The 25,687-nt window shown below is 35.1% G+C and overlaps 1 protein-coding gene across 2 annotated transcripts; it reads right to left on the bottom strand.

The window, feature by feature from the left end:
• Positions 1–7,890: 7,890 nt before the first annotated feature.
• LOC117330953 lies at positions 7,891–25,453 on the bottom strand. 2 transcript variants are annotated; one of them, XM_033889534.1, is made up of 5 exons: positions 25,126–25,453; positions 24,124–24,186; positions 22,884–23,088; positions 8,784–8,950; positions 7,891–8,301 (listed from the first exon to the last, which is right to left on the bottom strand). In XM_033889534.1, exons 2-5 carry the CDS (start codon positions 24,173–24,175, stop codon positions 8,126–8,128), a joined length of 600 nt encoding a protein of 199 aa, XP_033745425.1. In that variant the 5' UTR covers positions 24,176–24,186; positions 25,126–25,453; the 3' UTR covers positions 7,891–8,125. The 2 variants fall into 2 exon arrangements, 1 of the variants encoding a protein (XP_033745425.1); XR_004533423.1 differs by lacking the exons at positions 22,884–23,088; positions 24,124–24,186; positions 25,126–25,453 and adding an exon at positions 18,647–19,067.
• Positions 25,454–25,687: the final 234 nt, after the last annotated feature.

The following is a 25,687-nucleotide window of genomic DNA, read 5'->3' as shown; positions in this document are numbered from 1 at the left end:
AGTGGATTGCATTAAGTAGTTTAGGCCTACTGCTGTTACCAGTTAATAGAGATTGTAAGGAGCTAAGGGAATCCGAAAGAATTACTACTTTATCAAATTTAGTGTGATTTTTCTTTACACCTATCAAAGCAATTTGAATGGCCATAAGCTCTGCTGTATAAACCGATGCTCTATCGCTTAACCGTAATGACTTTTTAACTTTATAGGTGTTGTTATATATTCCTAAACCTACACGGTTACTGTCTGGATTTTTTGAGCCGTCAGTATAGAATTTAGTAAAGTTATTGTATTTTCGGTCTATCAGTTCTAATGCTAGGTTTTTAGCGCCTATCGGGTCGTTTTGTTTATCTATCATCTTTAGAAGGTCTAGCGATACATTAGGGTCTGTTTTTAACCACGGGACTTGGAAATCTTGTTTGCGGGATATTTTAACGCTGTCTAAACCATACTTTTATTTTAGTCTAATTATTTCTGATGGATATGGAGCCCTGTTGTTATTGACGGGATGTTCACTATCTTTTATTTCTTTATTTAGGAGAAATTTATCACCATGACTTTGTGTCCTAGCCCAGTATTTTAGTGAAATCTCCAGCCTAGACCGATCACAAGAAACGTGTTTTATAGGCCTACAGTTAATTAAATACAATATTTATAATATATCCAGAATATGAGTAAAAAGGCACTTAACATCTACATCAATTTTACGGGTTTTAGGTTTTTGAAAAATTGTCGAATGTCAACGTAAATTTCGTGAGAGTTTATATAGATCTTTTATACCATCAATGCATGTTGCAAGTTTTGTGTTTACGTCCCATGCGTTTCCTCCTTTTTCTGATCTGTGTCTAGCCGCGGTTGGAATATGGTTGACTACCTCGCATTCTGAATAACAATATATCACATGTAAAGTGCGCAAGGCCGAACTTACGTTCCCCAAACAATATACAATCTGACAGATGGAGTACATACTGAAGTAATTGTTGGTTGCCGCAAAGTGCATGTACTTTTAGAGCATCGGCCAAAGTCCCCAACTCCACTATGCGTCGGTCCGTGCGCCATGAAGTGTCCTCTTGTTCTACATTGCCATAAATTGGAGATGTGCTAACCTCTTCCTGACTTGATATAAATTGTCTCCGCCGAGATTGTAACTAACGTTATATGGTCGTCACACATTGGCACATTATGTGATACATCGGCGCTGTCCTTGTTTTCAATGGACCATCTTTAATTTATGTTCTCACTTCATTGAAAGCATAAGCCTTACCTAGTCTTTTAGTTTTACAAAACTGACCCCTTTACCTCTTGACCGCATCGTGCTGTAGGCCTAAACATTTATCTCCCAGCTGACTTGAAAATTAAACCAGATACATGTAACTATTCGTGAATATAATCAAGGGCCCGGATCGCCGGACGCCGGATCGCCGGACTCATGTCTGTGACGTCACAGAAGGGTCGGTCTACCTTAAGTACAGTTATAGTATCACTTTATATAATTGAAGTAATGTATTTAGAAAAATGAATTTAATTTCACATTTTAAGCATTTAAATGTTTTTTTTCCTAACAAAATTGTAAAATCCCATTTCAATTTCCAAAAAAAAACCTCATTGAAAACTTGAATTTATGCCAAGAAGTTAAATGGTGAGATGTTGTGTAACTACCCAGAATTACTTAACATGCCAACTCAGTCACATTGCTTGGTGCCAGTACAAGTTATGCTCTCTTTAATACTCTGAGGTAGACTTCCAGAACAGTGTACCCCCAGGGGACCCTTGACCACTTGACCACTTGACCACTAATAACATGATTACTACTAAGTGACCCCCAAGTGTGTCTATGTAAATATTATCTTTAAAAACTGGTCTTTCAGAATGCAAAACGTTAGACAGGCTGAGATATCAAATAAAAAAGTTATTCACTAATATATACAAAAATCTTGTTTAAATCTTAAATTTTTCAGTTTTCCTTAATTAACATGTTATAACATCTTTATTTTTTTCAAGAGCATTATAAAAATATGACACAAGTTAGTCTGCTGAATGTGTGTTATTGTCATAAATTCATTGCAACTCTTCCACAATCATCATTGTGTGCAAAACAGCAATGTGTGCATGGTGACCCTGCTCAGTTAGTGAAAATTGGCCCCTGGCCAGGGGTAGAGTAAAAGGACCATATAATTTTTATTTTTGAACAGAATAACTTCAAATTTGGTTTTAAACTTAATCAATAACAAAGAATACTGTATACTTAATGAAAATTTAATTTTTTCAACATTTGACATATAAACAGGCCTCAGACCACAATTATACTTCCGGGTCGTTGTACACGAATGTAGTACATATTGAAATTTCAGGACTGTTGCTAAATATTTTTTTTCTGACTTAGCTGTTACAGATAGATGGGCATAATCTAAGCATAGATTTATAGTGCAATATTTAATATAATGACAGAATTTTGTTTTGACACCATTTCCATGTTTGTTTGTGTGACAGAACACAGGGATCTATAAGGCTTGAGTAGTAATATTTTGTGATTTTCCGGATTTTCCCACAATAAAGTGGGGTGGTTACACATAAATATAAATATCTTTCTTAAATGCCGGTCATGAGGTACTTTCCAGCTTACTGTAGGTCAGCTTGAATAGTTCTACAACGTGATGTGAAAACCAGATTTTTTGCGAAATTCTGAAATATTTTAATTTCCATTTTTCTTTGGTAGAACAAAGAGGGAAATTAATTGTGGTCTGAGGCCGCATACATGTGTGGAAATCTCTAATATTATAAAAGGAGTGTGTTTGTTTTTAAAATTTGATAATGATAATGTTTAATATTCTCAAAAACTGAATGTTTGAAAAAGTTTTACTGTTAAAATATCAAAGTAAAAAAAAAAAACCCAAACAAACAAACAAAATCCGGAAAAATATTTTCCCTGACTAATCACCATAGCTGCTGCCCTGACAATACAATATAGTTGTCGAGCTATCGTTGGGGCACATGGTAAGGAGTCAGCCAGTTTTTTTTATTCAGTTACCAGTTTCTCGTCTTCATAATATCCGTTCCAAATGTCATCATCATATAGATAATGGCGTCGACGATTTCCTTGTCAAAACTTATGGTTTTCTCAAACTTGTGAGTATTTTGTCAAAATTCAGATTTCTTTGTCAAATTTGAGATTCTTTGTCAAACCTGTGACTTCTACTGTCAAATGTGAGATGTATATACCGTTAAACTTGTGAATTCTTTGTCAAACTTATTATTTCTTTGTCAAATTATTAGTCGAACGCGGACTTCTTGTTCAATTTTGTGATTTCTTCGTAAAAAACATATGATTCACACTGTCAAATTTGCAATTACCTTGTCAAACTTGTTATTGATACTGTCAAACGTATGATTTAGCAAACTTTTGAAATATTGGTAGAGTTTGTCCCCTTCTTTGTCAAACTTGTGTTTCTGTGTCAAACTTGTGTTTCTGTGTCAAGCTTGTGTTTTTGTGTCAAGCTTGGGTTTCTGTATCAGCTTGTATTTCTATGTCAAGATTGTGTTTATATATGTCAAGCTTGTGTTTCTGTGAAAAGCTTGTGTTTCTATGTGAAGCTTGTGTTTCTATGTGAAGCTCATGCTTCTGTATCAAGCTTGTGTTTCTGTATCAAGCTTGTGTTTCTGTGTCAAGCTTGTGTTTCTGTACCAAGCTTTATTTCTGTGTCAAGCTTGTGTTTCTATGCCAAGCTTGTTTCTGAATGAAGCTTATGTATCTGTGTCAAGCTTGTGTTTTTGTGTCAAGCTTGGGTTTCTGTATCAAGCTTGTATTTCTATGTCAAGATTGTGTTTATATATGTCAAGCTTGTGTTTCTGTGTCAAGCTTGTGTTTTCTGTATCAAGCTTGTGTTTCTGTGTCAAGCTTGTGTTTCTGTATCAAGCTTGTGTTTCTGTGTCAAGCTTGTGTTTCTGTACCAAGCTTTATTTCTGTGTCAAGCTTGTGTTTCTATGTCAAGATTGTGTTTATATATGTCAAGCTTGTGTTTCTGTGTCAAGCTTGTGTTTCTGTATCAAGCTTGTGTTTCTGTGTCAAGCTTGTGTTTCTGTACCAAGCTTTATTTCTGTGTCAAGCTTGTGTTTCTATGCCAAGCTTGTTTCTGAATGAAGCTTATGTATCTGTGTCAAGCTTGTGTTTTTGTGTCAAGCTTGGGTTTCTGTATCAAGCTTGTATTTCTATGTCAAGCTTGTGTTTCTGTATCAAGCTTGTGTTTCTGTATCAAGCTTGTGTTTCTGTATCAAGCTTGTGTTTCTATGTCAAGCTTGTATTTCTATGTCAAGCTTGTATTTCTATGTCAAGCTTGTGTTTCTGTATCAAGCTTGTGTTTCTGTATCAAGCTTGTGTTTCTATGTCAAGCTTGTGTTTCTATGTCAAACTTGTGTTTCTGTATCAAGCTTGTGTTTCTGTGTCAAGCTTGTGTTTCTATGACAATCTTGTGTTTCTGTGTCAAGCTTGTGTTTCTATGTCAAGCTTGTGTTTCTATGACAATCTTGTGTTTCTGTGTCAAGCTTGTGTTTTCTGTATCAAGCTTGTGTTTCTGTATCAAGCTTGTGTTTCTGTATCAAGCTTGTGTTTCTGTATCAAGCTTGTGTTTCTATGACAATCTTGTGTTTCTGTGTCAAGCTTGTGTTTCTATGTCAAGCTTGTGTTTCTATGACAATCTTGTGTTTCTGTGTCAAGCTTGTGTTTCTATGTCAAACTTGTGTTTTTGAATCAAGCTTGTATTTCTGTATCAAGCTTGTGTTTCTGTATCAAGCTTGTGTTTCTGTATCAAGCTTGTGTTTCTGTATCAAGCTTGTGTTTCTATGTCAAGCTTGTGTTTCTATGTCAAGCTTGTGTTTCTATGTCAAGCTTGTATTTCTGTATCAAGCTTGTGTTTCTGTACCAAGCTTGTGTTTCTGTATCAAGCTTGTGTTTCTGTATCAAGCTTGTGTTTCTGTATCAAGCTTGTGTTTCTGTATCAAGCTTGTGTTTCTATGTCAAGCTTGTGTTTCTATGTCAAGCTTGTGTTTCTGTATCAAGCTTGTGTTTCTATGTCAAGCTTGTGTTTCTATGTCAAGCTTGTGTTTCTATGTCAAGCTTGTATTTCTGTATCAAGCTTGTGTTTCTGTACCAAGCTTGTGTTTCTGTATCAAGCTTGTGTTTCTGTATCAAGCTTGTGTTTCTATGTCAAGCTTGTGTTTCTATGTCAAGCTTGTATTTCTATGTCAAGCTTGTATTTCTCTGTCAAGCTTGTATTTCTATGTCAAGATTGTGTTTGTATGTCAAGCTTGTATTTCTATGTCAAACTTGTGTTTCTGTATCAAGCTTGTATTTCTATGTCAAGCTCGTGTTTGTATGTCAAGCTTGTATTTCTATGTCAAGCTTGTGTTTCTGTGTCAAGCTTGTGTTTCTATGTCAAGCTTGTGTTTCTGAATCAAGCTTGTGTTTCTGTATCAAGCTTGTGTTCTGTGTCAAGCTTGTGTTTCTGTGTCAAGCTTGTGTTTCTGTGTCAAGCTTGTGTTTCTGTATCAAGCTTGTGTTTCTGTATCAAGCTTGTGTTTCTGTATCAAGCTTGTGTTTCTGTGTCAAGCTTGTGTTTCTGTGTCAAGCTTGTGTTTCTGTATCAAGCTTGTGTTTCTGTGTCAAGCTTGTGTTTCAAGCTTGTGATGTATACCTTAAACCTGTGAATTCTTTGTCGACTTTGTGATTCATATTGTCGAACTTGTGTTTCTATGCCAAACTTTTGTTTCTTTTTCATTTTTTTTCATCTATGCCGTCATTTTGTTTATACCGTACAAATTATGAATTCTTGGTCAAAATTGAGCTATTTTTTTGTCAAACTTGTGAGTTGTACTGTCAAAGTTGTGTTTCTATGTCATTATGCTATTTATACCGTCTGATTTGTTAATCATATCGTCAAAATGATTTATACCGTCAAACATATGATTTTGTTTTTAATTTTTCTGTCAAACCTGTTATTTACATTATAAATCTTGTGATTGTTGTTAAACGTGTAGGTATTTGTATCATAAAACTGGTAATATCCTCTGTCAAACAAGTCTGAAAGTTAGAAAGTTTGTCTGAAATCCAATCATTTTATTTTCCAAAACCTTGACCTCTGCCATTCAGTTCACGATACAGACTCCAGTATAGTTATAACTATATAATGTGAATGTATCGTTATGGGGCTAGGCAACAATGGCGAGTAATATAGTCGATATCACGATCTCATCTGTGAACTTTCCATTTCTTTATGCGATATGAAGCAGTGCACGATTCTTGTTGACATACACTTGTATGTAACTGAATCCCCAATCCGTTGCTGGCATCGGATTCGTTATTCGAATCTCCAATCATATTTATAAAAACTACAAATGTCTGTAAGACATAAATGTAAATGGCCCCGCCTCCACATGAAATTAGTTCTCGAAACTTGGACAATATTTAAATTTTGACCAATAATTAAGGGGCGAGAAAATGGCTTCCAATTATTTTTTTTCACAAAAATAAATACTGTCATTGTCTTTGTTTAGCCAGGCTGCATATGATACCAAATTTCATGAAAATCGAACGATATTTAAATATCGACCAATCAGAATCCTCTATTTGGCGGCAATCTTGATTCGTATCCTGTTTTTTTTTAATTGTTGATTATGAGAACTGGTAAGTTGCGCAAGTAAACATCATGTTTGTTATGTAAAGAAAGTTTGATAACGATCACATTTGTAGTTATATAGATATGCTAGTTTAATATTGAAGCGGGACAGGGCGGGACGGGACGGACACGTGTAACACTATTTTTTTTTTTTACATTTTTACAAATGAAATATCGAGAATTATTCATTCTATCAAAGTTATATTTTTTACTAGAACTTTTTCTTATATGTTTCACTAGTGAAAGCTATCACTTTTTTTTCTGATTTGACCAATAAGAACACTGCTTACAAACGACAATGCGGAAAATAAAGATTTGATGTTATATGACGTCATAATGTAAGATAGAATACATAACGTCACGATTCGGCGTACATTTGTGAGCCGTTGACAAAGGACCGCAATGAATTCTGGGAGAGATCGAGCTGCCTCGGTATAATTGTAAAAACTGTATATAACAGAATATCTAACAGTATCTTCAGTAATACCAAATATATTCCACTCGTGTTGCTAATATTTTTAAAAATTATCAAAATATTAGTCACACTCGTGAAATATATTTGGCATTACTGAAGACACTGTTAGATATCTTCCTCTATACCCTCCCCACCCCCAACAATAGCAATTGGACATAAGAAACTGAATCCCTAATCAGCTGCTGCAGCGGATTCGTTATTTGAATATCAACATCAAAATATCAATTAAAGGAAATATCAATTAAAGGAAATATCAATTAAAGGAAATATCAATTAAACATAAAGAACTGAATCCCCAATCCGCTGCTGGCAGCTGATTGCAGCGGATTCGTCATTCGAATCCCCGATAACGAATAACGAATCCGCTGCTAATTCCAGCCCACTGTAACACCCAGAGTCATTTCAGGACGTGTATGTCTAGTTTTGGAGGTGGATGAAAGCCGGAGTATTCGGAGGAAAACCACCGACCTACGGTCAGTACGAGGCAACTCCGGATCTCCCACGTGGGTTTCGAACTCACAACCTCAGAGGTAGACGGTAACCATTCGGCCACCGCCCCCCCCCCCCCCCCCCCCCCCCCCCCCAAAAAAAATGAGAATACAAGTCAGGACGGTCAACGAAAACAAGTTCCATGTATACCTACATCTATTTTCATAGCTCTATTTAACTAGAGTAATTTTGTATCTCGCATTTGTTCCTGAATAGTTACATGTAGTTAGATACATAAAACAAACTTGGATAAGACGTACAAATGATTTGAACTAGATCGTTTATTTCAATGACGTCATATTGATGACGTCATCAACTAACACCTCGTAATCATATGAATTATGTCAGGATAAGATTAACCTCTTGATTAGAATGAACTTGATAAAGCTGGACATTTTGACGGAAAATCTTCGTTAAAAAAGTGAAAGTAATGAAAGATTAGAAATGATCTGTAATTGCAAACTTTTAAAAATTAATGAACAACTGTTCGTGAAGTTCAATATTTCTTGCTGTTTAGAGGAGGCGACATCGCGGTGTCATCGGGCGCAGACCCGGGCCCAGCAGTTGGTGTAGAGTCGGCCGGTGGGTCAGATGGGTTGTAGCCCGGGCATGACTGGCCCATGGCGGAGCTAAGCTGTGCCTGAGGATAAGCTTGTTGTGGTGTTGCAGTTTCTGAAAATATAATACTTTAAATACAACTTACCATTGGTGGTATTGAAGAGTTTTATATGGTCTTTTTATCATTCTTATAAGCTGTTCATTGAAACAAAAAACAAAAAAAAAAAAAGCTGAGCTTGATTTTCTTCGTCTTGATACTTGCGAACTATCAATACTGGAGATTTTTCGCAATATTGTTCAACTTCTATCAACGGCTATGATCATTTCCGGACGGCCTCTTCTATTGTTTGAGAGTCTGTGGTGACCCAGTTTGTTTCCCAATTTTTGTCAGTTATATTAGAAGATCTCAGCGTAAAAAAATCATTTTGCTTGCATTCAACCTTAATTTTATTTCGTCTTTAACTGCATATCTGCATTTTCCATTTACCGCTACATTGACCAATCACATACTTCATCTTGACAAGTAACGCCACCTGTCGCGTCATATCCGGGACCAAAAGAATATTATACGGCTATGCCGAAAAACTATAACTTACGTGTCGTGATGACTGTCGCGCCTACACCACCCATGGGAGTCAACACATGTCCACCTTGTCGGGAGCCTTGACTTCGGCAGCATGCCACGCAACATACAATAATGGCTACCAATAAGCTTAGACCGAAAAGACAGCCAACCGCAATTCCAATAATGGCTGTGGTCGACCTAGCAATGTAAAAACATTCTGATATATTATTAAACATTCAACTTGTTGCTCATTGTTATAATTCATGAATCCTATATTTTTAGGTGCGTGGATTTGAAAAAAACCTTTTTTAATCAGTAGAATTAGGCCATTGTTATATTACATACGTGAGGAGTCGTATTATAAAACATAGCACAGGAAGTCATATTTCAAAACATTTATCTTCAGGTTGGAAAGAATGGTTTATGGAAGGATTTTCGTAACATAACCAATAAGTGTTTATTCGCGACGTTTCGATGGCTAGTACGGTATGTACCCTGTCACCTTCATCAGACAAATGACTAGTACGGTATGTACACTGTCACCTTCATCAGACAAATGACTAGTACGGTATGTACACTGTCACCTTCATCAGACCAATGACTAGTACGGTATGTACACTGTCACCTTCATCAGACCAATGACTAGTACGGTATGTACACTGTCACCTTCATCTGACAAATGACTAGTACGGTATGTACACTATCACCTTCATCAGACCAATGACTAGTACGGTATGTACACTGTCACCTTCATCAGACAAATGACTAGTACGGTATGTACACTGTCACCTTCATCAGACCAATGACTAGTACGGTATGTACACTGTCACCTTCATCTGACAAATGACTAGTACGGTATGTACACTGTCACCTTCATCAGACCAATGACTAGTACGGTATGTACATTGTCACCTTCATCAGACCAATGACTAGTACGGTATGTACACTGTCACCTTCATCTGACAAATGACTAGTACGGTATGTACACTGTCACCTTCATCAGACCAATGACTAGTACGGTATGTACATTGTCACCTTCATCTGACAAATGACTAGTACGGTATGTACACTGTCACCTTCATCTGACAAATGACTAGTACGGTATGTACACTGTCACCTTCATCTGACAAATGACTAGTACGGTATGTACACTGTCACCTTCATCTGACAAATGACTAGTACGGTATGTACACTGTCACCTTCATCTGACAAATGACTAGTACGGTATGTACACTGTCACCTTCATCAGACCAATGACTAGTACGGTATGTACACTGTCACCTTCATCAGACCAATGACTAGTACGGTATGTACACTGTCACCTTCATCAGACAAAAGACCCGGGAAGAGTACACAGAGGTGTAAAGTCTGTGCGAGTTGTCTTCGAAACTAGAAGTCTTTCCCGACTATTCTTCACTGTACAGCTTTAATATTATAATTGGACCGAAATGACTCGGTTCTGCTACTCTTTGTCTAATACCAGGTCATATATGTGAGAGAGTCTATATGCCCCCTCATCTCGATCTAGTACTGGGCCACCGCGGCGTATCCAGATGGCTACTTTGATATACTGCTTTTACATATTGCTCTCCTTGTCCTATACTTTGGAGTCTGTGTGGCGTGGTCTGTAATACCCGATTCATTGACCTGGCACTCCAACTGCTTTCCTTCTGATCGAGACGTTTATATGTTAATATTGTTTTGTGTTGATTTCTCTACAAGACTTTAATTCGGCCAAGTGGCGTTGTTTGGTCATTTCAAATGCTCGTTTATCTAACCCCTTCATGTATTTGTTCTAGTACATGTACTGCAAAGAGGCACTTTCTAAGGTGTAAAATACACAGGTCAGGCATTATAATGATAGTAAAGATAGAATATTATATGACTTATTCACAATAATACACAAAAAATCGGTTTTCATAACAGGAAAATAAAAAATGAAATATCAACTAAAATATGATAATCTCTCTACATCAACAGTAAATGTTATGTTAAACATTCGAAATCTACGTATAAAACGGACGATTCACGGTATAACATCGACGAATGACAGTAAATTACGGGTTATTCGGTATAACATTGATGAATGACAGTATATTACGGGTTATTCCGTATAACATCGACGAATGACAGTATATTACGGGTTATTCGGTATAACATTGATGAATGACAGTATATTACGGGTTATTCCGGTATAACATTGATGAATGACAGTATATAACGGGTTATTCCTGTGTAACATTGATGAATGACAGTATATTACGGGTTAATCGGTATAACAAAGATGAATGACAGTATATAACGGGTTATTCCGTATAACATTGATGAATGACAGTATATAACGGGTTATTCCGTATAACATTGATGAATGACAGTATATTACGGGTTATTCCTGTGTAACATTGATGAATGACAGTATATTACGGGTTATTCCGTATAACATCGACGAATGACAGTATATTACGGGTTATTCCGTATAACATCGATGAATGACAGTATATTACGGGTTATTCCGTATAACATTGATGAATGACAGTATATTACGGGTTATTCCGTATAACATCGACGAATGACAGTATATTACGGGTTATTCCGTATAACATCGATGAATGACAGTATATTACGGGTTATTCCTGTATAACATTGATGAATGACAGTATATTACGGGTTATTCCTGTGTAACATTGATTTATGACAGTATATTACGGGTTATTCCTGTGTAACATTGATTAATGACAGTATATTACGGGTTATTCCGGTATAACATCGATGAATGACAGTATATTACGGGTTATTCCGTATAACATCGATGAATGACAGTATATTACGTGTTATTCCAGTATAACATTGATGAATGACAGTATATTACGGGTTACTCCGTATAACATCGATGAATGACAGTATATTACGGGTTACTCCGTATAACATCGATGAATGACAGTATATTACGGGTTATTCCGTATAACATTGATGAATGACAGTATATTACGGGTTATTCCGTATAACATCGATGAATGACAGTATATTACGGGTTATTCCGTATAACATTGATGAATGACAGTATATTACGGGTTATTCCTGTGTAACATTGATTAATGACAGTATATTACGGGTTATTCCGGTATAACATCGATGAATGACAGTATATTACGGGTTATTCCGTATAACATCGATGAATGACAGTATATTACGTGTTATTCCAGTATAACATCGATGAATGAGAGTATATTACGGGTTATTTCGTATAACATTGATGAATGACGGTATATTACGGGTTATTCCGTATAACATTGATGAATGACAGTATATTACGGGTTATTTCGTATAACATCGATGAATGACGGTATATTACGGGTTATTCCGGTATAACATTGATGAATGACAGTATATTACGGGTTACTCCGTATAACATCGATGAATGACAGTATATTACGGGTTATTCCGTATAACATCGATGAATGACAGTATATTACGGGTTATTCCGGTATAACATTGATGAATGACAGTATATTACGGGTTATTCCGGTATAACATTGATGAATGACAGTATATTACGGGTTATTCGGTATAACATTGATGAATGACAGTATATAACGGGTTATTCCGTATAACATCGATGAATGACAGTATATAACGGGTTATTCCGTATAACATCGATGAATGACAGTATATTACGGGTTATTCCGGTATAACATCGATGAATGACAGTATATTATGGGTATCCCGGTATAACATCGATGAATGAGAGTATATTATGGGTTATTCGGTATAACATTGATGAATGACAGTATATTACGGGTTATTCCTGTGTAACATTGATGAATGACAGTATATTACGGGTTATTCCGGTATAACATTGATTAATGACAGTATATTACGGGTTATTCCGTATAACATCGATGAATGACAGTATATTACGGGTTATTCCGGTGTAACATTGATGAATGACAGTATATTACGGGTTATTCGGTATAACATTGATGAATGACAGTATATTACGGGTTATTCCGGTGTAACATTGATGAATGACAGTATATTACGGGTTATTCCGTATAACATTGATGAATGACAGTATATAACGGGTTATTCCGTATAACATTGATGAATGACAGTATATTACGGGTTATTCCTGTGTAACATTGATGAATGACAGTATATTACGGGTTATTCCGTATAACATCGACGAATGACAGTATATTACGGGTTATTCCGTATAACATCGATGAATGACAGTATATTACGGGTTATTCCTGTATAACATTGATGAATGACAGTATATTACGGGTTATTCGGTATAACATTGATGAATGACAGTATATTACGGGTTATTCCGGTATAACATTGATGAATGACAGTATATAACGGGTTATTCCTGTGTAACATTGATGAATGACAGTATATTACGGGTTAATCGGTATAACAAAGATGAATGACAGTATATAACGGGTTATTCCGTATAACATTGATGAATGACAGTATATAACGGGTTATTCCGTATAACATTGATGAATGACAGTATATTACGGGTTATTCCTGTGTAACATTGATGAATGACAGTATATTACGGGTTATTCCGTATAACATCGACGAATGACAGTATATTACGGGTTATTCCGTATAACATCGATGAATGACAGTATATTACGGGTTATTCCTGTATAACATTGATGAATGACAGTATATTACGGGTTATTCCGTATAACATCGATGAATGACAGTATATTACGGGTTATTCCGTATAACATCGATGAATGACAGTATATTACGGGTTATTCCTGTATAACATTGATGAATGACAGTATATTACGGGTTATTCCTGTGTAACATTGATTTATGACAGTATATTACGGGTTATTCCTGTGTAACATTGATTAATGACAGTATATTACGGGTTATTCCGGTATAACATCGATGAATGACAGTATATTACGGGTTATTCCGTATAACATCGATGAATGACAGTATATTACGTGTTATTCCAGTATAACATTGATGAATGACAGTATATTACGGGTTACTCCGTATAACATCGATGAATGACAGTATATTACGGGTTACTCCGTATAACATCGATGAATGACAGTATATTACGGGTTATTCCGTATAACATTGATGAATGACAGTATATTACGGGTTACTCCGTATAACATCGATGAATGACAGTATATTACGGGTTATTCCGTATAACATTGATGAATGACAGTATATTACGGGTTATTCCTGTGTAACATTGATTAATGACAGTATATTACGGGTTATTCCGGTATAACATCGATGAATGACAGTATATTACGGGTTATTCCGTATAACATCGATGAATGACAGTATATTACGTGTTATTCCAGTATAACATCGATGAATGAGAGTATATTACGGGTTATTTCGTATAACATTGATGAATGACGGTATATTACGGGTTATTCCGTATAACATTGATGAATGACAGTATATTACGGGTTATTTCGTATAACATCGATGAATGACGGTATATTACGGGTTATTCCGGTATAACATTGATGAATGACAGTATATTACGGGTTACTCCGTATAACATCGATGAATGACAGTATATTACGGGTTATTCCGTATAACATCGATGAATGACAGTATATTACGGGTTATTCCGGTATAACATTGATGAATGACAGTATATTACGGGTTATTCCGGTATAACATTGATGAATGACAGTATATTACGGGTTATTCGGTATAACATTGATGAATGACAGTATATAACGGGTTATTCCGTATAACATCGATGAATGACAGTATATAACGGGTTATTCCGTATAACATCGATGAATGACAGTATATTACGGGTTATTCCGGTATAACATCGATGAATGACAGTATATTATGGGTATCCCGGTATAACATCGATGAATGAGAGTATATTATGGGTTATTCGGTATAACATTGATGAATGACAGTATATTACGGGTTATTCCTGTGTAACATTGATGAATGACAGTATATTACGGGTTATTCCGGTATAACATTGATTAATGACAGTATATTACGGGTTATTCCGTATAACATCGATGAATGACAGTATATTACGGGTTATTCCGGTGTAACATTGATGAATGACAGTATATTACGGGTTATTCGGTATAACATTGATGAATGACAGTATATTACGGGTTATTCCGGTGTAACATTGATGAATGACAGTATATTACGGGTTATTCCGTATAACATTGATGAATGACAGTATATAACGGGTTATTCCGTATAACATTGATGAATGACAGTATATTACAGGTTATTCCGGTGTAACATTGATGAATGACAGTATATTACGAGTTATTCCTGTGTAACATTGATGAATGACAGTATATTACGGGTTATTCCTGTGTAACATTGATGAATGAGAGTATATTACGGGTTATTCCTGTGTAACATTGATTAATGACAGTATATTACGGGTTATTTGGTATAACATTGATGAATGACAGTATATAACGGGTTATTCCGTATAACATTGATGAATGACAGTATATTACGGGTATCCCGATATAACATTGATGAATGACAGTATATTACAGGTTATTCCGGTGTAACATTGATGAATGACAGTATATTACGGGTATCCCGATATAACATTGATGAATGACAGTATATTACAGGTTATTCCGTATAACATTGATGAATGACAGTATATTACGGGTATCCCGATATAACATTGATGAATGACAGTATATTACAGGTTATTCCGGTTTAACATTGATTAATGACAGTATATTACGGGTTATTCCGGTTTAACATTGATTAATGACAGTATATTATGAGTTATTCCTGTGTAACATTGATGAATGACAGTATATTACGGGTTATTCCGTATAACATTGATTAATGACAGTATATTACGGGTTATTCCGTATAACATTGATGAATGACAGTATATTACGGGTTATTCCGTATAACATCGATGAATGACAGTATATTACGGGTTATTCCGGTATAACATTGATGAATGACAGTATATTACGGGTTATTCCTGTGTAACATTGATGAGTTGACCTGAGTACCCTAGTTAAGACCACATTGGTAAAGCAAGACTTTATAGATTCAGTGGCCCCTGCTCTAGCTCCCGCTTTAGCCAAGGCACTTGTTGCAGGAATCATTTAAAGGACTCATTAGTGAAATTGTTGCCCCCCTCAAGCAGACTGTTGATCAACAAAATGATCGTATTGATAAACTCCAAAATGTCAACAAGGCACTTGAAAATAGGATTGCTTATTTAGAAAATGTAGTGGGTAACCTAGAGGGCCAATTCGAGGAGTCACTGCAATATACCCGGAGAAATTCTCTCCGTTTCCATAACGTTCCGCTCACAGGAGATGCAGTTACTAACACTGATCCTACCATAGTAAATATTTGCTAAGAACTCCCCAAAGTAAATATAAACGAAGACGATATATGTAGATCCCACATCCTGGGAACCCCAAGGGACAACAAATACCAAATAATATGTCGCTTCCGTAATTGGAAAATAAAAAACAATGTGTTTGATGTAAGAGGCAACTGAAGGGAAACTCTGAACGCCTATTCATTACGGAAGATCTAACCCGAGTTCGACAAGGAATAATGAAAGATCTGTCTCTTGCTAAATCGTCTGGTGAAGTTCACTCATTTTGGACAAATGACGGCAGAAGTCATGATGGAAATAAGATCCTTCTCAAATCTCGCGAACACATGTATGTCACTATCCCGTCTCTCCGCCCTGAGGCATAACGTGCACGAGAACCACCAGTGTGACTAACAAATACAAAGTTTGGAGTAAATATAAATACTAGACTCTATTAGATTGTGTTAAATTAATCTATAACGTCCTCTGTATACATTATACACGACTTCCCGTAATATTACATATTATCTACAATATATAAGTAAAACTTTCTAAACGAATCAGAAAATTTGCTCTACATACGCAAATATGAACTCTTACCTGTGCATGTAAGATGCTTATATTCCAAAATGGATATCGTTCTTCATCGGCTGTTAAAATACCGATTATATCCATATCACCAAAATATGAATATCACCAATTATGGAACCATTAACATATATATATTTTAACTTTTTTCAAACAAGTCTACATGCAGGGTTGGCTTCAATTTGTGTAAATTGGGAAACATATTTGTGCATTATAGCTTGTTGTATATCACGATGTGTTTTATATACTTTTATAAGACTTATGAAAGTGTTTGTGACATGTATTGTATATTGATAAGTTCCATACAAAGTGTATATAATGTGTATGGCTAAGAGCGCAAATCGATTACCTACAAGTAAGGTAAATGATAACCTATATAAAATTACAATAAATAACAAGTCCAGCAACGTATTTACATACATAGATTAAATATATAGCCATTCCTTTCCATATATGGAACTTTCATGTATGTGTATGCTCATGTATCGGTACATATAGAGTAGGTGTCTGATTTCTCATGTAGACCTGTACATGCCAATTATTAGTCATACTAGATACATATTTCATCCGCTACATTATCAACATAAGGTGCTTTATTTTCCCTAATAAAGTAAACATCTACGTACTCACTACTATAGCCAAGTATTCAACATTTGTTTATTTTTGTTAATGAACAAGTCATTAATCAGTAAGTTATTATTTACTTCATTCTTAGATGTCAAACATAATGGGAAATGTTTCCATTATGCACCAAAGCTATGATGTAGATATAAGTATTGATTGATTACAATACGACATGGACACATGGGAATTCACACTATTGCTAAATTCTGATGCAAAAATAGTTATAGTTATAGTGTACGAAAAGTACTTGTTATATAATCATCTTAGCTCATAATCTCGATCTTTATATTAAACTCAACGTCTGTTCCAAAATGTTCACATACAGACTAATCATTATCGTGTTAAAACTATATATACACGACAACTATACAATTACGTAATTATAAACAGTGTTATATGGTATACTAATATGTATTCACCTATGTGTCCATGACAGATTTTGTTTAAGTTCCTTGTGTAAATAGTATAATATATTACATAGCATTATATACTGAATATTAGAATTGCCTACATGTACATATGTGAACTACGAATACTGGTGTGTATGTAAGAGTTTAAATATAGAATTGATGACATGTAAGAAAACTTTGTAATATTGATATAATCATGGTGTTATTCAACTTAATAATATCCTTTTTAGCCCTATAAGTCTTATTATCTACAAACCCGTTCAAATTTCAACATTTCAAAACATACTTATCATATCTACTCTCTAATTATCTTTATTGTCCCTATCATCTCCTTCCCTGTGCTAAATTCTTCCTCTCTACTTCTAGTCTTCCTTCTAACTTCTCATACCTATACTTGGAATGTTCCACTGTTGTTCTCCCCTGACCCCTATGACCTCTTTAGTTCCCGGATTGCTGAGTGTGTGCCCGTGCTAGTCTTCACGTGTGTATTTTACAGACCTGGTCGTCGCTCGATTATAATTTTTGTATTCGATGACAATGGGTAACGATTTAGTGTCTTATAGAGCAGCGATCGGATGTTTTTACCTATGCACGCACGGTGCCCTTTCACGGAAACAGTTCATTTTTTATTTTAACCTCAAATTATTAAACGGGTTCATGGCGTGTACGAAGTATATTGTATTCAACCTAGGTTACGTCGTTCAACTAATTTAATCTTGTCTTATCGATAACTCGAGCTTTTTCCTAGTGATACAATTACTTCTTTTATGCTGTAATGACGTTCACCCAAATCCAGGCCCTACGAGCCATTCTAAAGATATTTCTATTTTTCATTTAAATATTCGTAGTGTGAGGAACAAACTGTCATATCTAGAAAATATAACATCTGATTTTGATATTGTCTGTATCACCGAGACTCACCTTGATTTAACGATAGCAGACGACGATATCCTCCTAGAGGGCTACAACCTATATCGTAAAGACCGTGGCTCCCCGGGTGGGGGGATTTGTGTTTTCACTTCCAGTCTCCTATGCACACGTCGTCGTCCTGACTTAGAATTCCATATAGGCGAAGTTGTATGGACAGAGATCCAGTTTCCAAACAAAAAATATCTGTTATGTACTATATATAGGCCCCCTAATTGTACACAAACATTCTGGAATTTTTTTCGTCTCTCCGTAGAAACAGCCATTGATGAAACTTCACATGTTGTAATAGTTGGCGATATAAATGTCAACCTTCTTTCTGTAGATAATAATCATCCACTTATGGACATAATGAACCACTTCCACTTCAGTAATGTAATAGACAGACCAACAAGAATCGGTCGCACGTGCAATACACTTCTTGACCCGATATTTCTCTCAGACACGTGTATCAAAACTCTAGCTGACACTATTGATATAGACCGTGATATTTCCGAACACCAAGCAACTACATGTAGTGTTGAATTGACTATAGGGACAAATATTACTAGGAATTACAAACGGACGATTTTATGTTATAATGACGCTAATTATCCACTTTTTAATAGTAAGCTTGATGAAACCGATTGGAATGAACTGTTTTCTACGAGCCCGATCCCGGATGATATGTGTAACATTTTTACTAATAAATATTTAGAAATAGCCAGAGAATGTATCCCCTCTAAGCTAGTAACAATTAGACCCAATGACAAACCATGGTTTGACTCGGAACTGAGACGCGAGATTAGGATAAGAGACAGGTTACTGCAAAAATTTAAATCCAGTCGTACTCCTCATAAACTTAATAATTTTAAAAAACAACGTAATAGAGTTAATAATATTAAAAAACTTAAAAAAGAAACATTTTATGCGGACATAAATGGAATCTTAGATGCTCATAGTAATGCTAATCCTCGCAATTTCTGGAAACTTGTTCGCAGATTAATTAAATCATCTGATACATCAAACTCCATTCCACCATTGAGGAGCGCGACTGGAAATATAGAAATGGACGACGACATAAAGGCAAATATATTAAACGACTATTTTGTTTCCATATCAACTATAGACGATAGTAACACAGACGTACCTATTGTAGAACCGAGAACAGACTCCAGAATCACAAACATACCTTTCAACATTAATGATATTATTGACATTCTTAAGACATTAAAAAGTGGTAAAGCTGTAGGTAATGATACCATAAGTCACATTATGCTTAAAAATACGGCTAATACTATTGCCTACCCTTTGTCTTTAGTCTTTCGAGTCTCTTTGGAAACATGACCTTTCCCCACTCAATGGAAACATGCACTAGTTATGCCAATCTTTGAAAAGGGAGATAAGCAAGATCCCTCAAACTATAGACCGATTGCACTACTTTGTACAATTGGTAAAGTTTTTGAAAGAGTTGTAGCTAAATACTTGCACAACTATTTGTTAGATAATTCTCTTATATATCAGTACCAGTCGGGTTTCCAACCAGGTCATTCTACTGTTCATCAGCTTATAGAAATTTACCACAATATATGTGAAAATTTAGAAAAAAAACGACCTATCTGTCTAGTTTTTTGTGACATCTCTAAGGCATTCGACAGAGTGTGGCATAGGGGTCTGGAAGTGAAACTAATGAGTTATGGTATATCAGGCAAATTGTTAGCCTGGTTGATTAATTATGTGTCAGATAGAAAACAACAAGTATTTTTCGGAAATAGTAAATCTTCAGTAAAATATACTAATGCTGGTGTACCTCAAGGCTCGGTCCTTGGTCCACTCTTATTTATTATTTATATTAATGATATTACCGATAATTTAGACAGTCTGTCAAAACTTTTTGCGGATGATACATCTCTTTTGTACTCTGATAAATCCCCACATCTGATTGAACAACACATTAATAATGATCTGTTAAAAATTCAATCTTGGGCTGATAATTAGTTGGTTAAATTTAATCCTTCAAAAACAGAGACTTTGCTTTTCTCTAATACTGAATTGGATCATATAATCGATATAAGTTTTAATGGTGTCAATATTGAATTTGTCAGTTGTCAAAAGCATCTTGGAGTATACATCGACTCAAATGGTAAGTGGAGCTCTCATATAGAACACGTATGTAAATCTGTATCTAAACAACTAGATGCCCTCCGAAAACTAAAATACATTCTGTCGCGAAAAACGCTAAATAGAATTTATAGATCCTTCATCCTTCCAATCTTAGAATATTGTTGCGAGCTCTGGGATGGTTGCACATTATCAGATGCAGATAGATTAGAAAAATTACAACTCGAAGCCGGTCGCATTGTCACTGGTCTACCTTCCTATACCAGTAGACAATCACTTTACATTGAAACGGGTTGGGAACCTTTAGCTCAGAGACGATCTCGTCGAAAACTTCTCCTTTTTTATAAGATACATAATCATATTACTCCCAACTATCTTAATGCCCTACTTCCTAATCCTGTTGCAAATAACTCTCGACACAATCTCCGTAATGCAGAAAATTATGACTTACCAAATAATAGACTAGAATCGTCCAATCTATCTTTTTTCCCTTCTACAATAAGACTATGGAACCAGCTGTCGCTTAATATTAGACATAGCGTCTCTATTTCTATTTTTAAAAATGAGATACGTAATAAAAACTTCCCCAGGTACCTAACTTTTATTTCTATGGGAAACGAAAAAACAATATATTACGCACTAGATTAAGAAATCGTGCCAGTATACTGAAGGGTCATTTATTCAGAGCCAATATAGTTGATGACCAGATGTGCCACTGTGGCTCCCCAATTGAAGACAACTATCATTTCTTTTTTGACTGTATTACTTATGCTGAACAGAGAACGACACTCTTCAGAAAACTGTCTGCATACAATCCTCTATCTGTGAACCTTCTTCTTTTTGGAGATTTAAATATGTCTGTTCAGGAAAACGAACAAGTTTTTATCCACACTCAGCAATTCATCCAGGATTCTGATAGATTTTAGAACACCCCCCCCCCCCCCCCCCCCCATTTCCTCTATATCTTGAAAATTTGGCAAATACCATCGTGTAGAATTTATTTTAAATGCTGTGCTGGGTCAACTCTGATGCCGAAGGCACCAGGGAGACGAATATTGAAGAGAGAAAGGAATGACCAGGTGAACGCTAATCATGGATTGGATTTATGAACATTGGTACAAGATGTGAGTTCTGAATAGTGACTTGTGTAACTGCACTGCCTTCGGTGTCGGAAATGATCCTCCACATCATAATAAAATAATAAAAAAAACCAAAAAACTGAAAGTACATAACGCTCAATCAAATGAATAACTCTCTCTCTCTCTCTCTCTCTCTCTCTCTCTCTCTCTCTCTCTCTCTCTCTCTCATTGTGTAAATTGGTTGCAAAATTGCATGAGAGTGTATATATACATGCTATATTATTTTATGCCATCTTGAATTGTATTGTAAATATACCAATGTTTTGTCACAGGGAAAGGGCTTTGAATAAGTTGTATAACGTGTGCCCAATCCCGTTGCTTAAAGGCAATAAAAATATGTTTAAATAAAAAAACATCGATGAATGACAGTATATTACGGGTTATTCCGGTGTAACATTGATGAAAGACAGTATATTACGGGTTATTCCTGTGTAACATTGATGAATGACAGTATATTACGGGTTATTCCGTATAACATTGATGAATGACAGTATATTACGGGTTATTCCTGTGTAACATTGATGAATGACAGTATATTACGGGTTATTCCGGTGTAACATCGATGAATGACAGTATATTACGGGTTATTCCGTATAACATTGATGAATGACAGTATATTACGGGTTATTCCGGTATAACATTGATTAATGACAGCATATTACGGGTTATTCCGGTGTAACATCGATGAATGACAGTATATTACGGGTTATTCCGTATAACATCGATGAATGACAGTATATTACGGGTTATTCCGGTGTAACATCGATGAATGACAGTATAAAATGGACGATTCTTGGTAGAACATTGACAAATGACAACATGAAATTGACAATTCTCGGTGAAATATTGACGTATGGCAATATGAAACGATACGTGCTAGCTAAGATGTCATTGGCTAATGACGTTTATTAGTTGAAGATTAACAATGTAACATGACTGATGTGAAATATAAATATAAATGGTTGAGAGTATGTAATGGTTGGCATACTAACATTGAGATGGTAGAGGACACAGCATCAGTGAAGAGGTTACTGGTGTCACTGGAGCAGCAGGGGTCAGAATCTCTGTAAGTGTAACAGCACCCGACAGAGGAGGAACAGTATTTAGACTTAAGGTAGTATTTTGTTCCTTCGTAGACGTCGTAATTGTTATAACTTTGGGCGAAATAACATGTCTCTGAGGCAGTGAATCCAATAACTGAAAAATGTAGGTTTATATAAAGCACATAAAACATGATTTTGTTTATTTTGTTTAACGTCCTATTAACAGCCAGGGTCATTTAAGGACGTAAGAGGTTTAGGAGGTGGAGGAAAGCCGGAGTACCCGGAGAAAAACCACCGGCCTACGGTCAGTACCTGGCAACTGCCCCAAGTAGGTTTCGAACTCACAACCCAGAGGTGGAGGGCTAGTGATACAGTGTCGGGACACCGTAACCGCTCGGCCACAGACATGAATTTGATTAACAATTAAAGATATGGTTAACATACCATAACACTTTAAATGCAACACGAGCTATATTATATATAAATCTAATGCAAATTACAATTCAATTATTGTGGCATACCAAAAATGAAACATCCTGGTTATCTGTAGGTCTAACACCTTTGGCATGCTTCACCGTACAATTTTCTGCATGAGGTGCGTTCGAATAAATTACCACATAACGTAGTGGCCGATTAATATCTTTATTTATAATCAAGAAAACGGCCATTCCCTAAGGATTAAAATGACTGGACTGACCAGACACAATATAAATAGACTATGACGTGTCGTCTGTTGTAGTGTAGTCTGTAACACTTCTATATCCTAACCTTAATGATATGATAACCATTCGAAAAATGACAAGTTTAAACTAAGTGAATGGGCATATATGTAGTAAGGATAAAGACAGACCATGCGTGAATATGACAAGATAGGGTGAAATCTTTGTAATATTCGATATCAAACTCTGAAAAAGGGGTTACACTATACAAAACGTTACCATGATTTGGATGCTACATGTCAACTTATCTGTAGTAATCTTCCATGGCATTTTTGAGATAATAAAACCAAATCTATTCAAAGCTGCCCTTACAAAGACGAGCTGTCTGCAGTTCCGTGTTTCTTATTCAGACTCGAACCATAATATTGTTATCATTGATATAATTCAAGTATTTTCTCTGTTTTGTGTCAGAAATATCATATTCTTGAAAATTTACAAATCGATAAATACAATTTGAAGAAAAAGCTTACCTGAAAAGTTGATTGCGACGAAAATGACAACGGCTGTGTACGGCGCCATCATGTTACCCAGCTCTTTGTAATGAAATGTTCGTTAATGTGTAAATATATATTCATTTTATAATACATATAAATAACATATAATATGTTTAATGAATACATAAATAAAACAAAATAATATCTCAATCCTCAATATATAACATATAATATATCCATCCTCAATATATATACTAAATATAATATATCCATCCTCAATATATATACTAAATATAATATATCCATCCTCAATATATATACTAAATATAATATATCCATCCTCAATATATATACTAAATATAATATATCCATCCTCATTATATAATATATAATATATCCATCCTATATATATAACATATAATATATCCATCCTCAATATATATACTAAATATAATATATCCATCCTCATTATATAATATATAATATATCCATCCTATATACATAACATATAATATATCCATCCTCAATATATATACTAAATATAATATATCCATCCTCAATATATATACTAAATATAATATATCCATCCTCATTATATATACTAAATATAATATATCCATCCTCAATATATATACTAAATATAATATATCCATCCTCAATATATATACTAAATATAATATATCCATCCTCATTATATAATATATAATATATCCATCCTCAATATATATACTAAATATAATATATCCATCCTCAATATATATACTAAATATAATATATCCATCCTCATTATATAATATATAATATATCCATCCTCAATATATATACTAAATATAATATATCCATCCTCATTATATAATATATAATATATCCATCCTCAATATATATAACATATAATATTTCCATCCTCAATACATGCCATATAATATATCCATCCTCAATATATAAGATAAACTATCTATATCCTCAATACATAACAATATATTATATATCTATCCTCATTACACGACAACATATGATATATAACTCCATTATACATACCGGGGAAACTTTTAGCAGGGGGGAAAGAATAGGCTGCTACACCGGTTTGTGGTATTCCTTCGTACAGCTCACAACAGAGTGTCCTCGTCAATCCGTAACATTATCATTTACCGAAATAACAAGTTATTTTCCGTGCTGTGTAATCTCAGTAGCGCCACTTGTATTTTACTGTCAACATTTTAGTACTCGACGCGTGATAAACAGAGAGGGAAGGGGGAAGAAACTATGGATGTTATCAAAACATTTGATTTCGTAGAATCTATAAGATTAAGCTCTTAGTAATGTGTCCGGAGACTTAACCATTTCTGTGACATTCATTCACAGCGAAAAGTAAGCACAATAACAGTTTACCCGTAGATGTAAAACGCCGTGCTTTCTTAAAAGGATATTTGTTGTTCTTTTGTCCTCATTTAATCCTCATTTGTGAGTTACCTCTTTTTTAGTATTTGGTACTTTACCAATTTTCTGTAATTATTTGTCCTTTATCCTCATTTTGTCAGTATTTGTGCTTGATCCACATTTTGTCAGTTTTTTTGCTTAATCCACATTTTGTCGGTATTTT

Source organism: Pecten maximus, chromosome 7 (genome assembly GCF_902652985.1).
Source record: "Pecten maximus chromosome 7, xPecMax1.1, whole genome shotgun sequence".
NCBI lineage: Eukaryota > Metazoa > Mollusca > Bivalvia > Pectinida > Pectinidae > Pecten > Pecten maximus.
Note: the sequence above shows the minus strand (reverse complement) of the source record. Positions and strands in the feature narration are given on the sequence as shown.

Bases quoted from the DNA above. Each gene is read 5' to 3' on its own strand.
- LOC117330953 (XM_033889534.1), bottom strand. From the start codon at position 24,175: ATGATGGCGCCGTACACAGCCGTTGTCATTTTCGTCGCAATCAACTTT. The intron at 23,089-24,123 runs GTAAGCTTTTTC...TACATTTTTCAG, and splicing joins CGTCGCAATCAACTTTTCAG to TTATTGGATTCACTGCCTCA. The intron at 8,951-22,883 runs GTTAGTATGCCA...TTACATTGCTAG, and splicing joins GTGTCCTCTACCATCTCAAT to GTCGACCACAGCCATTATTG.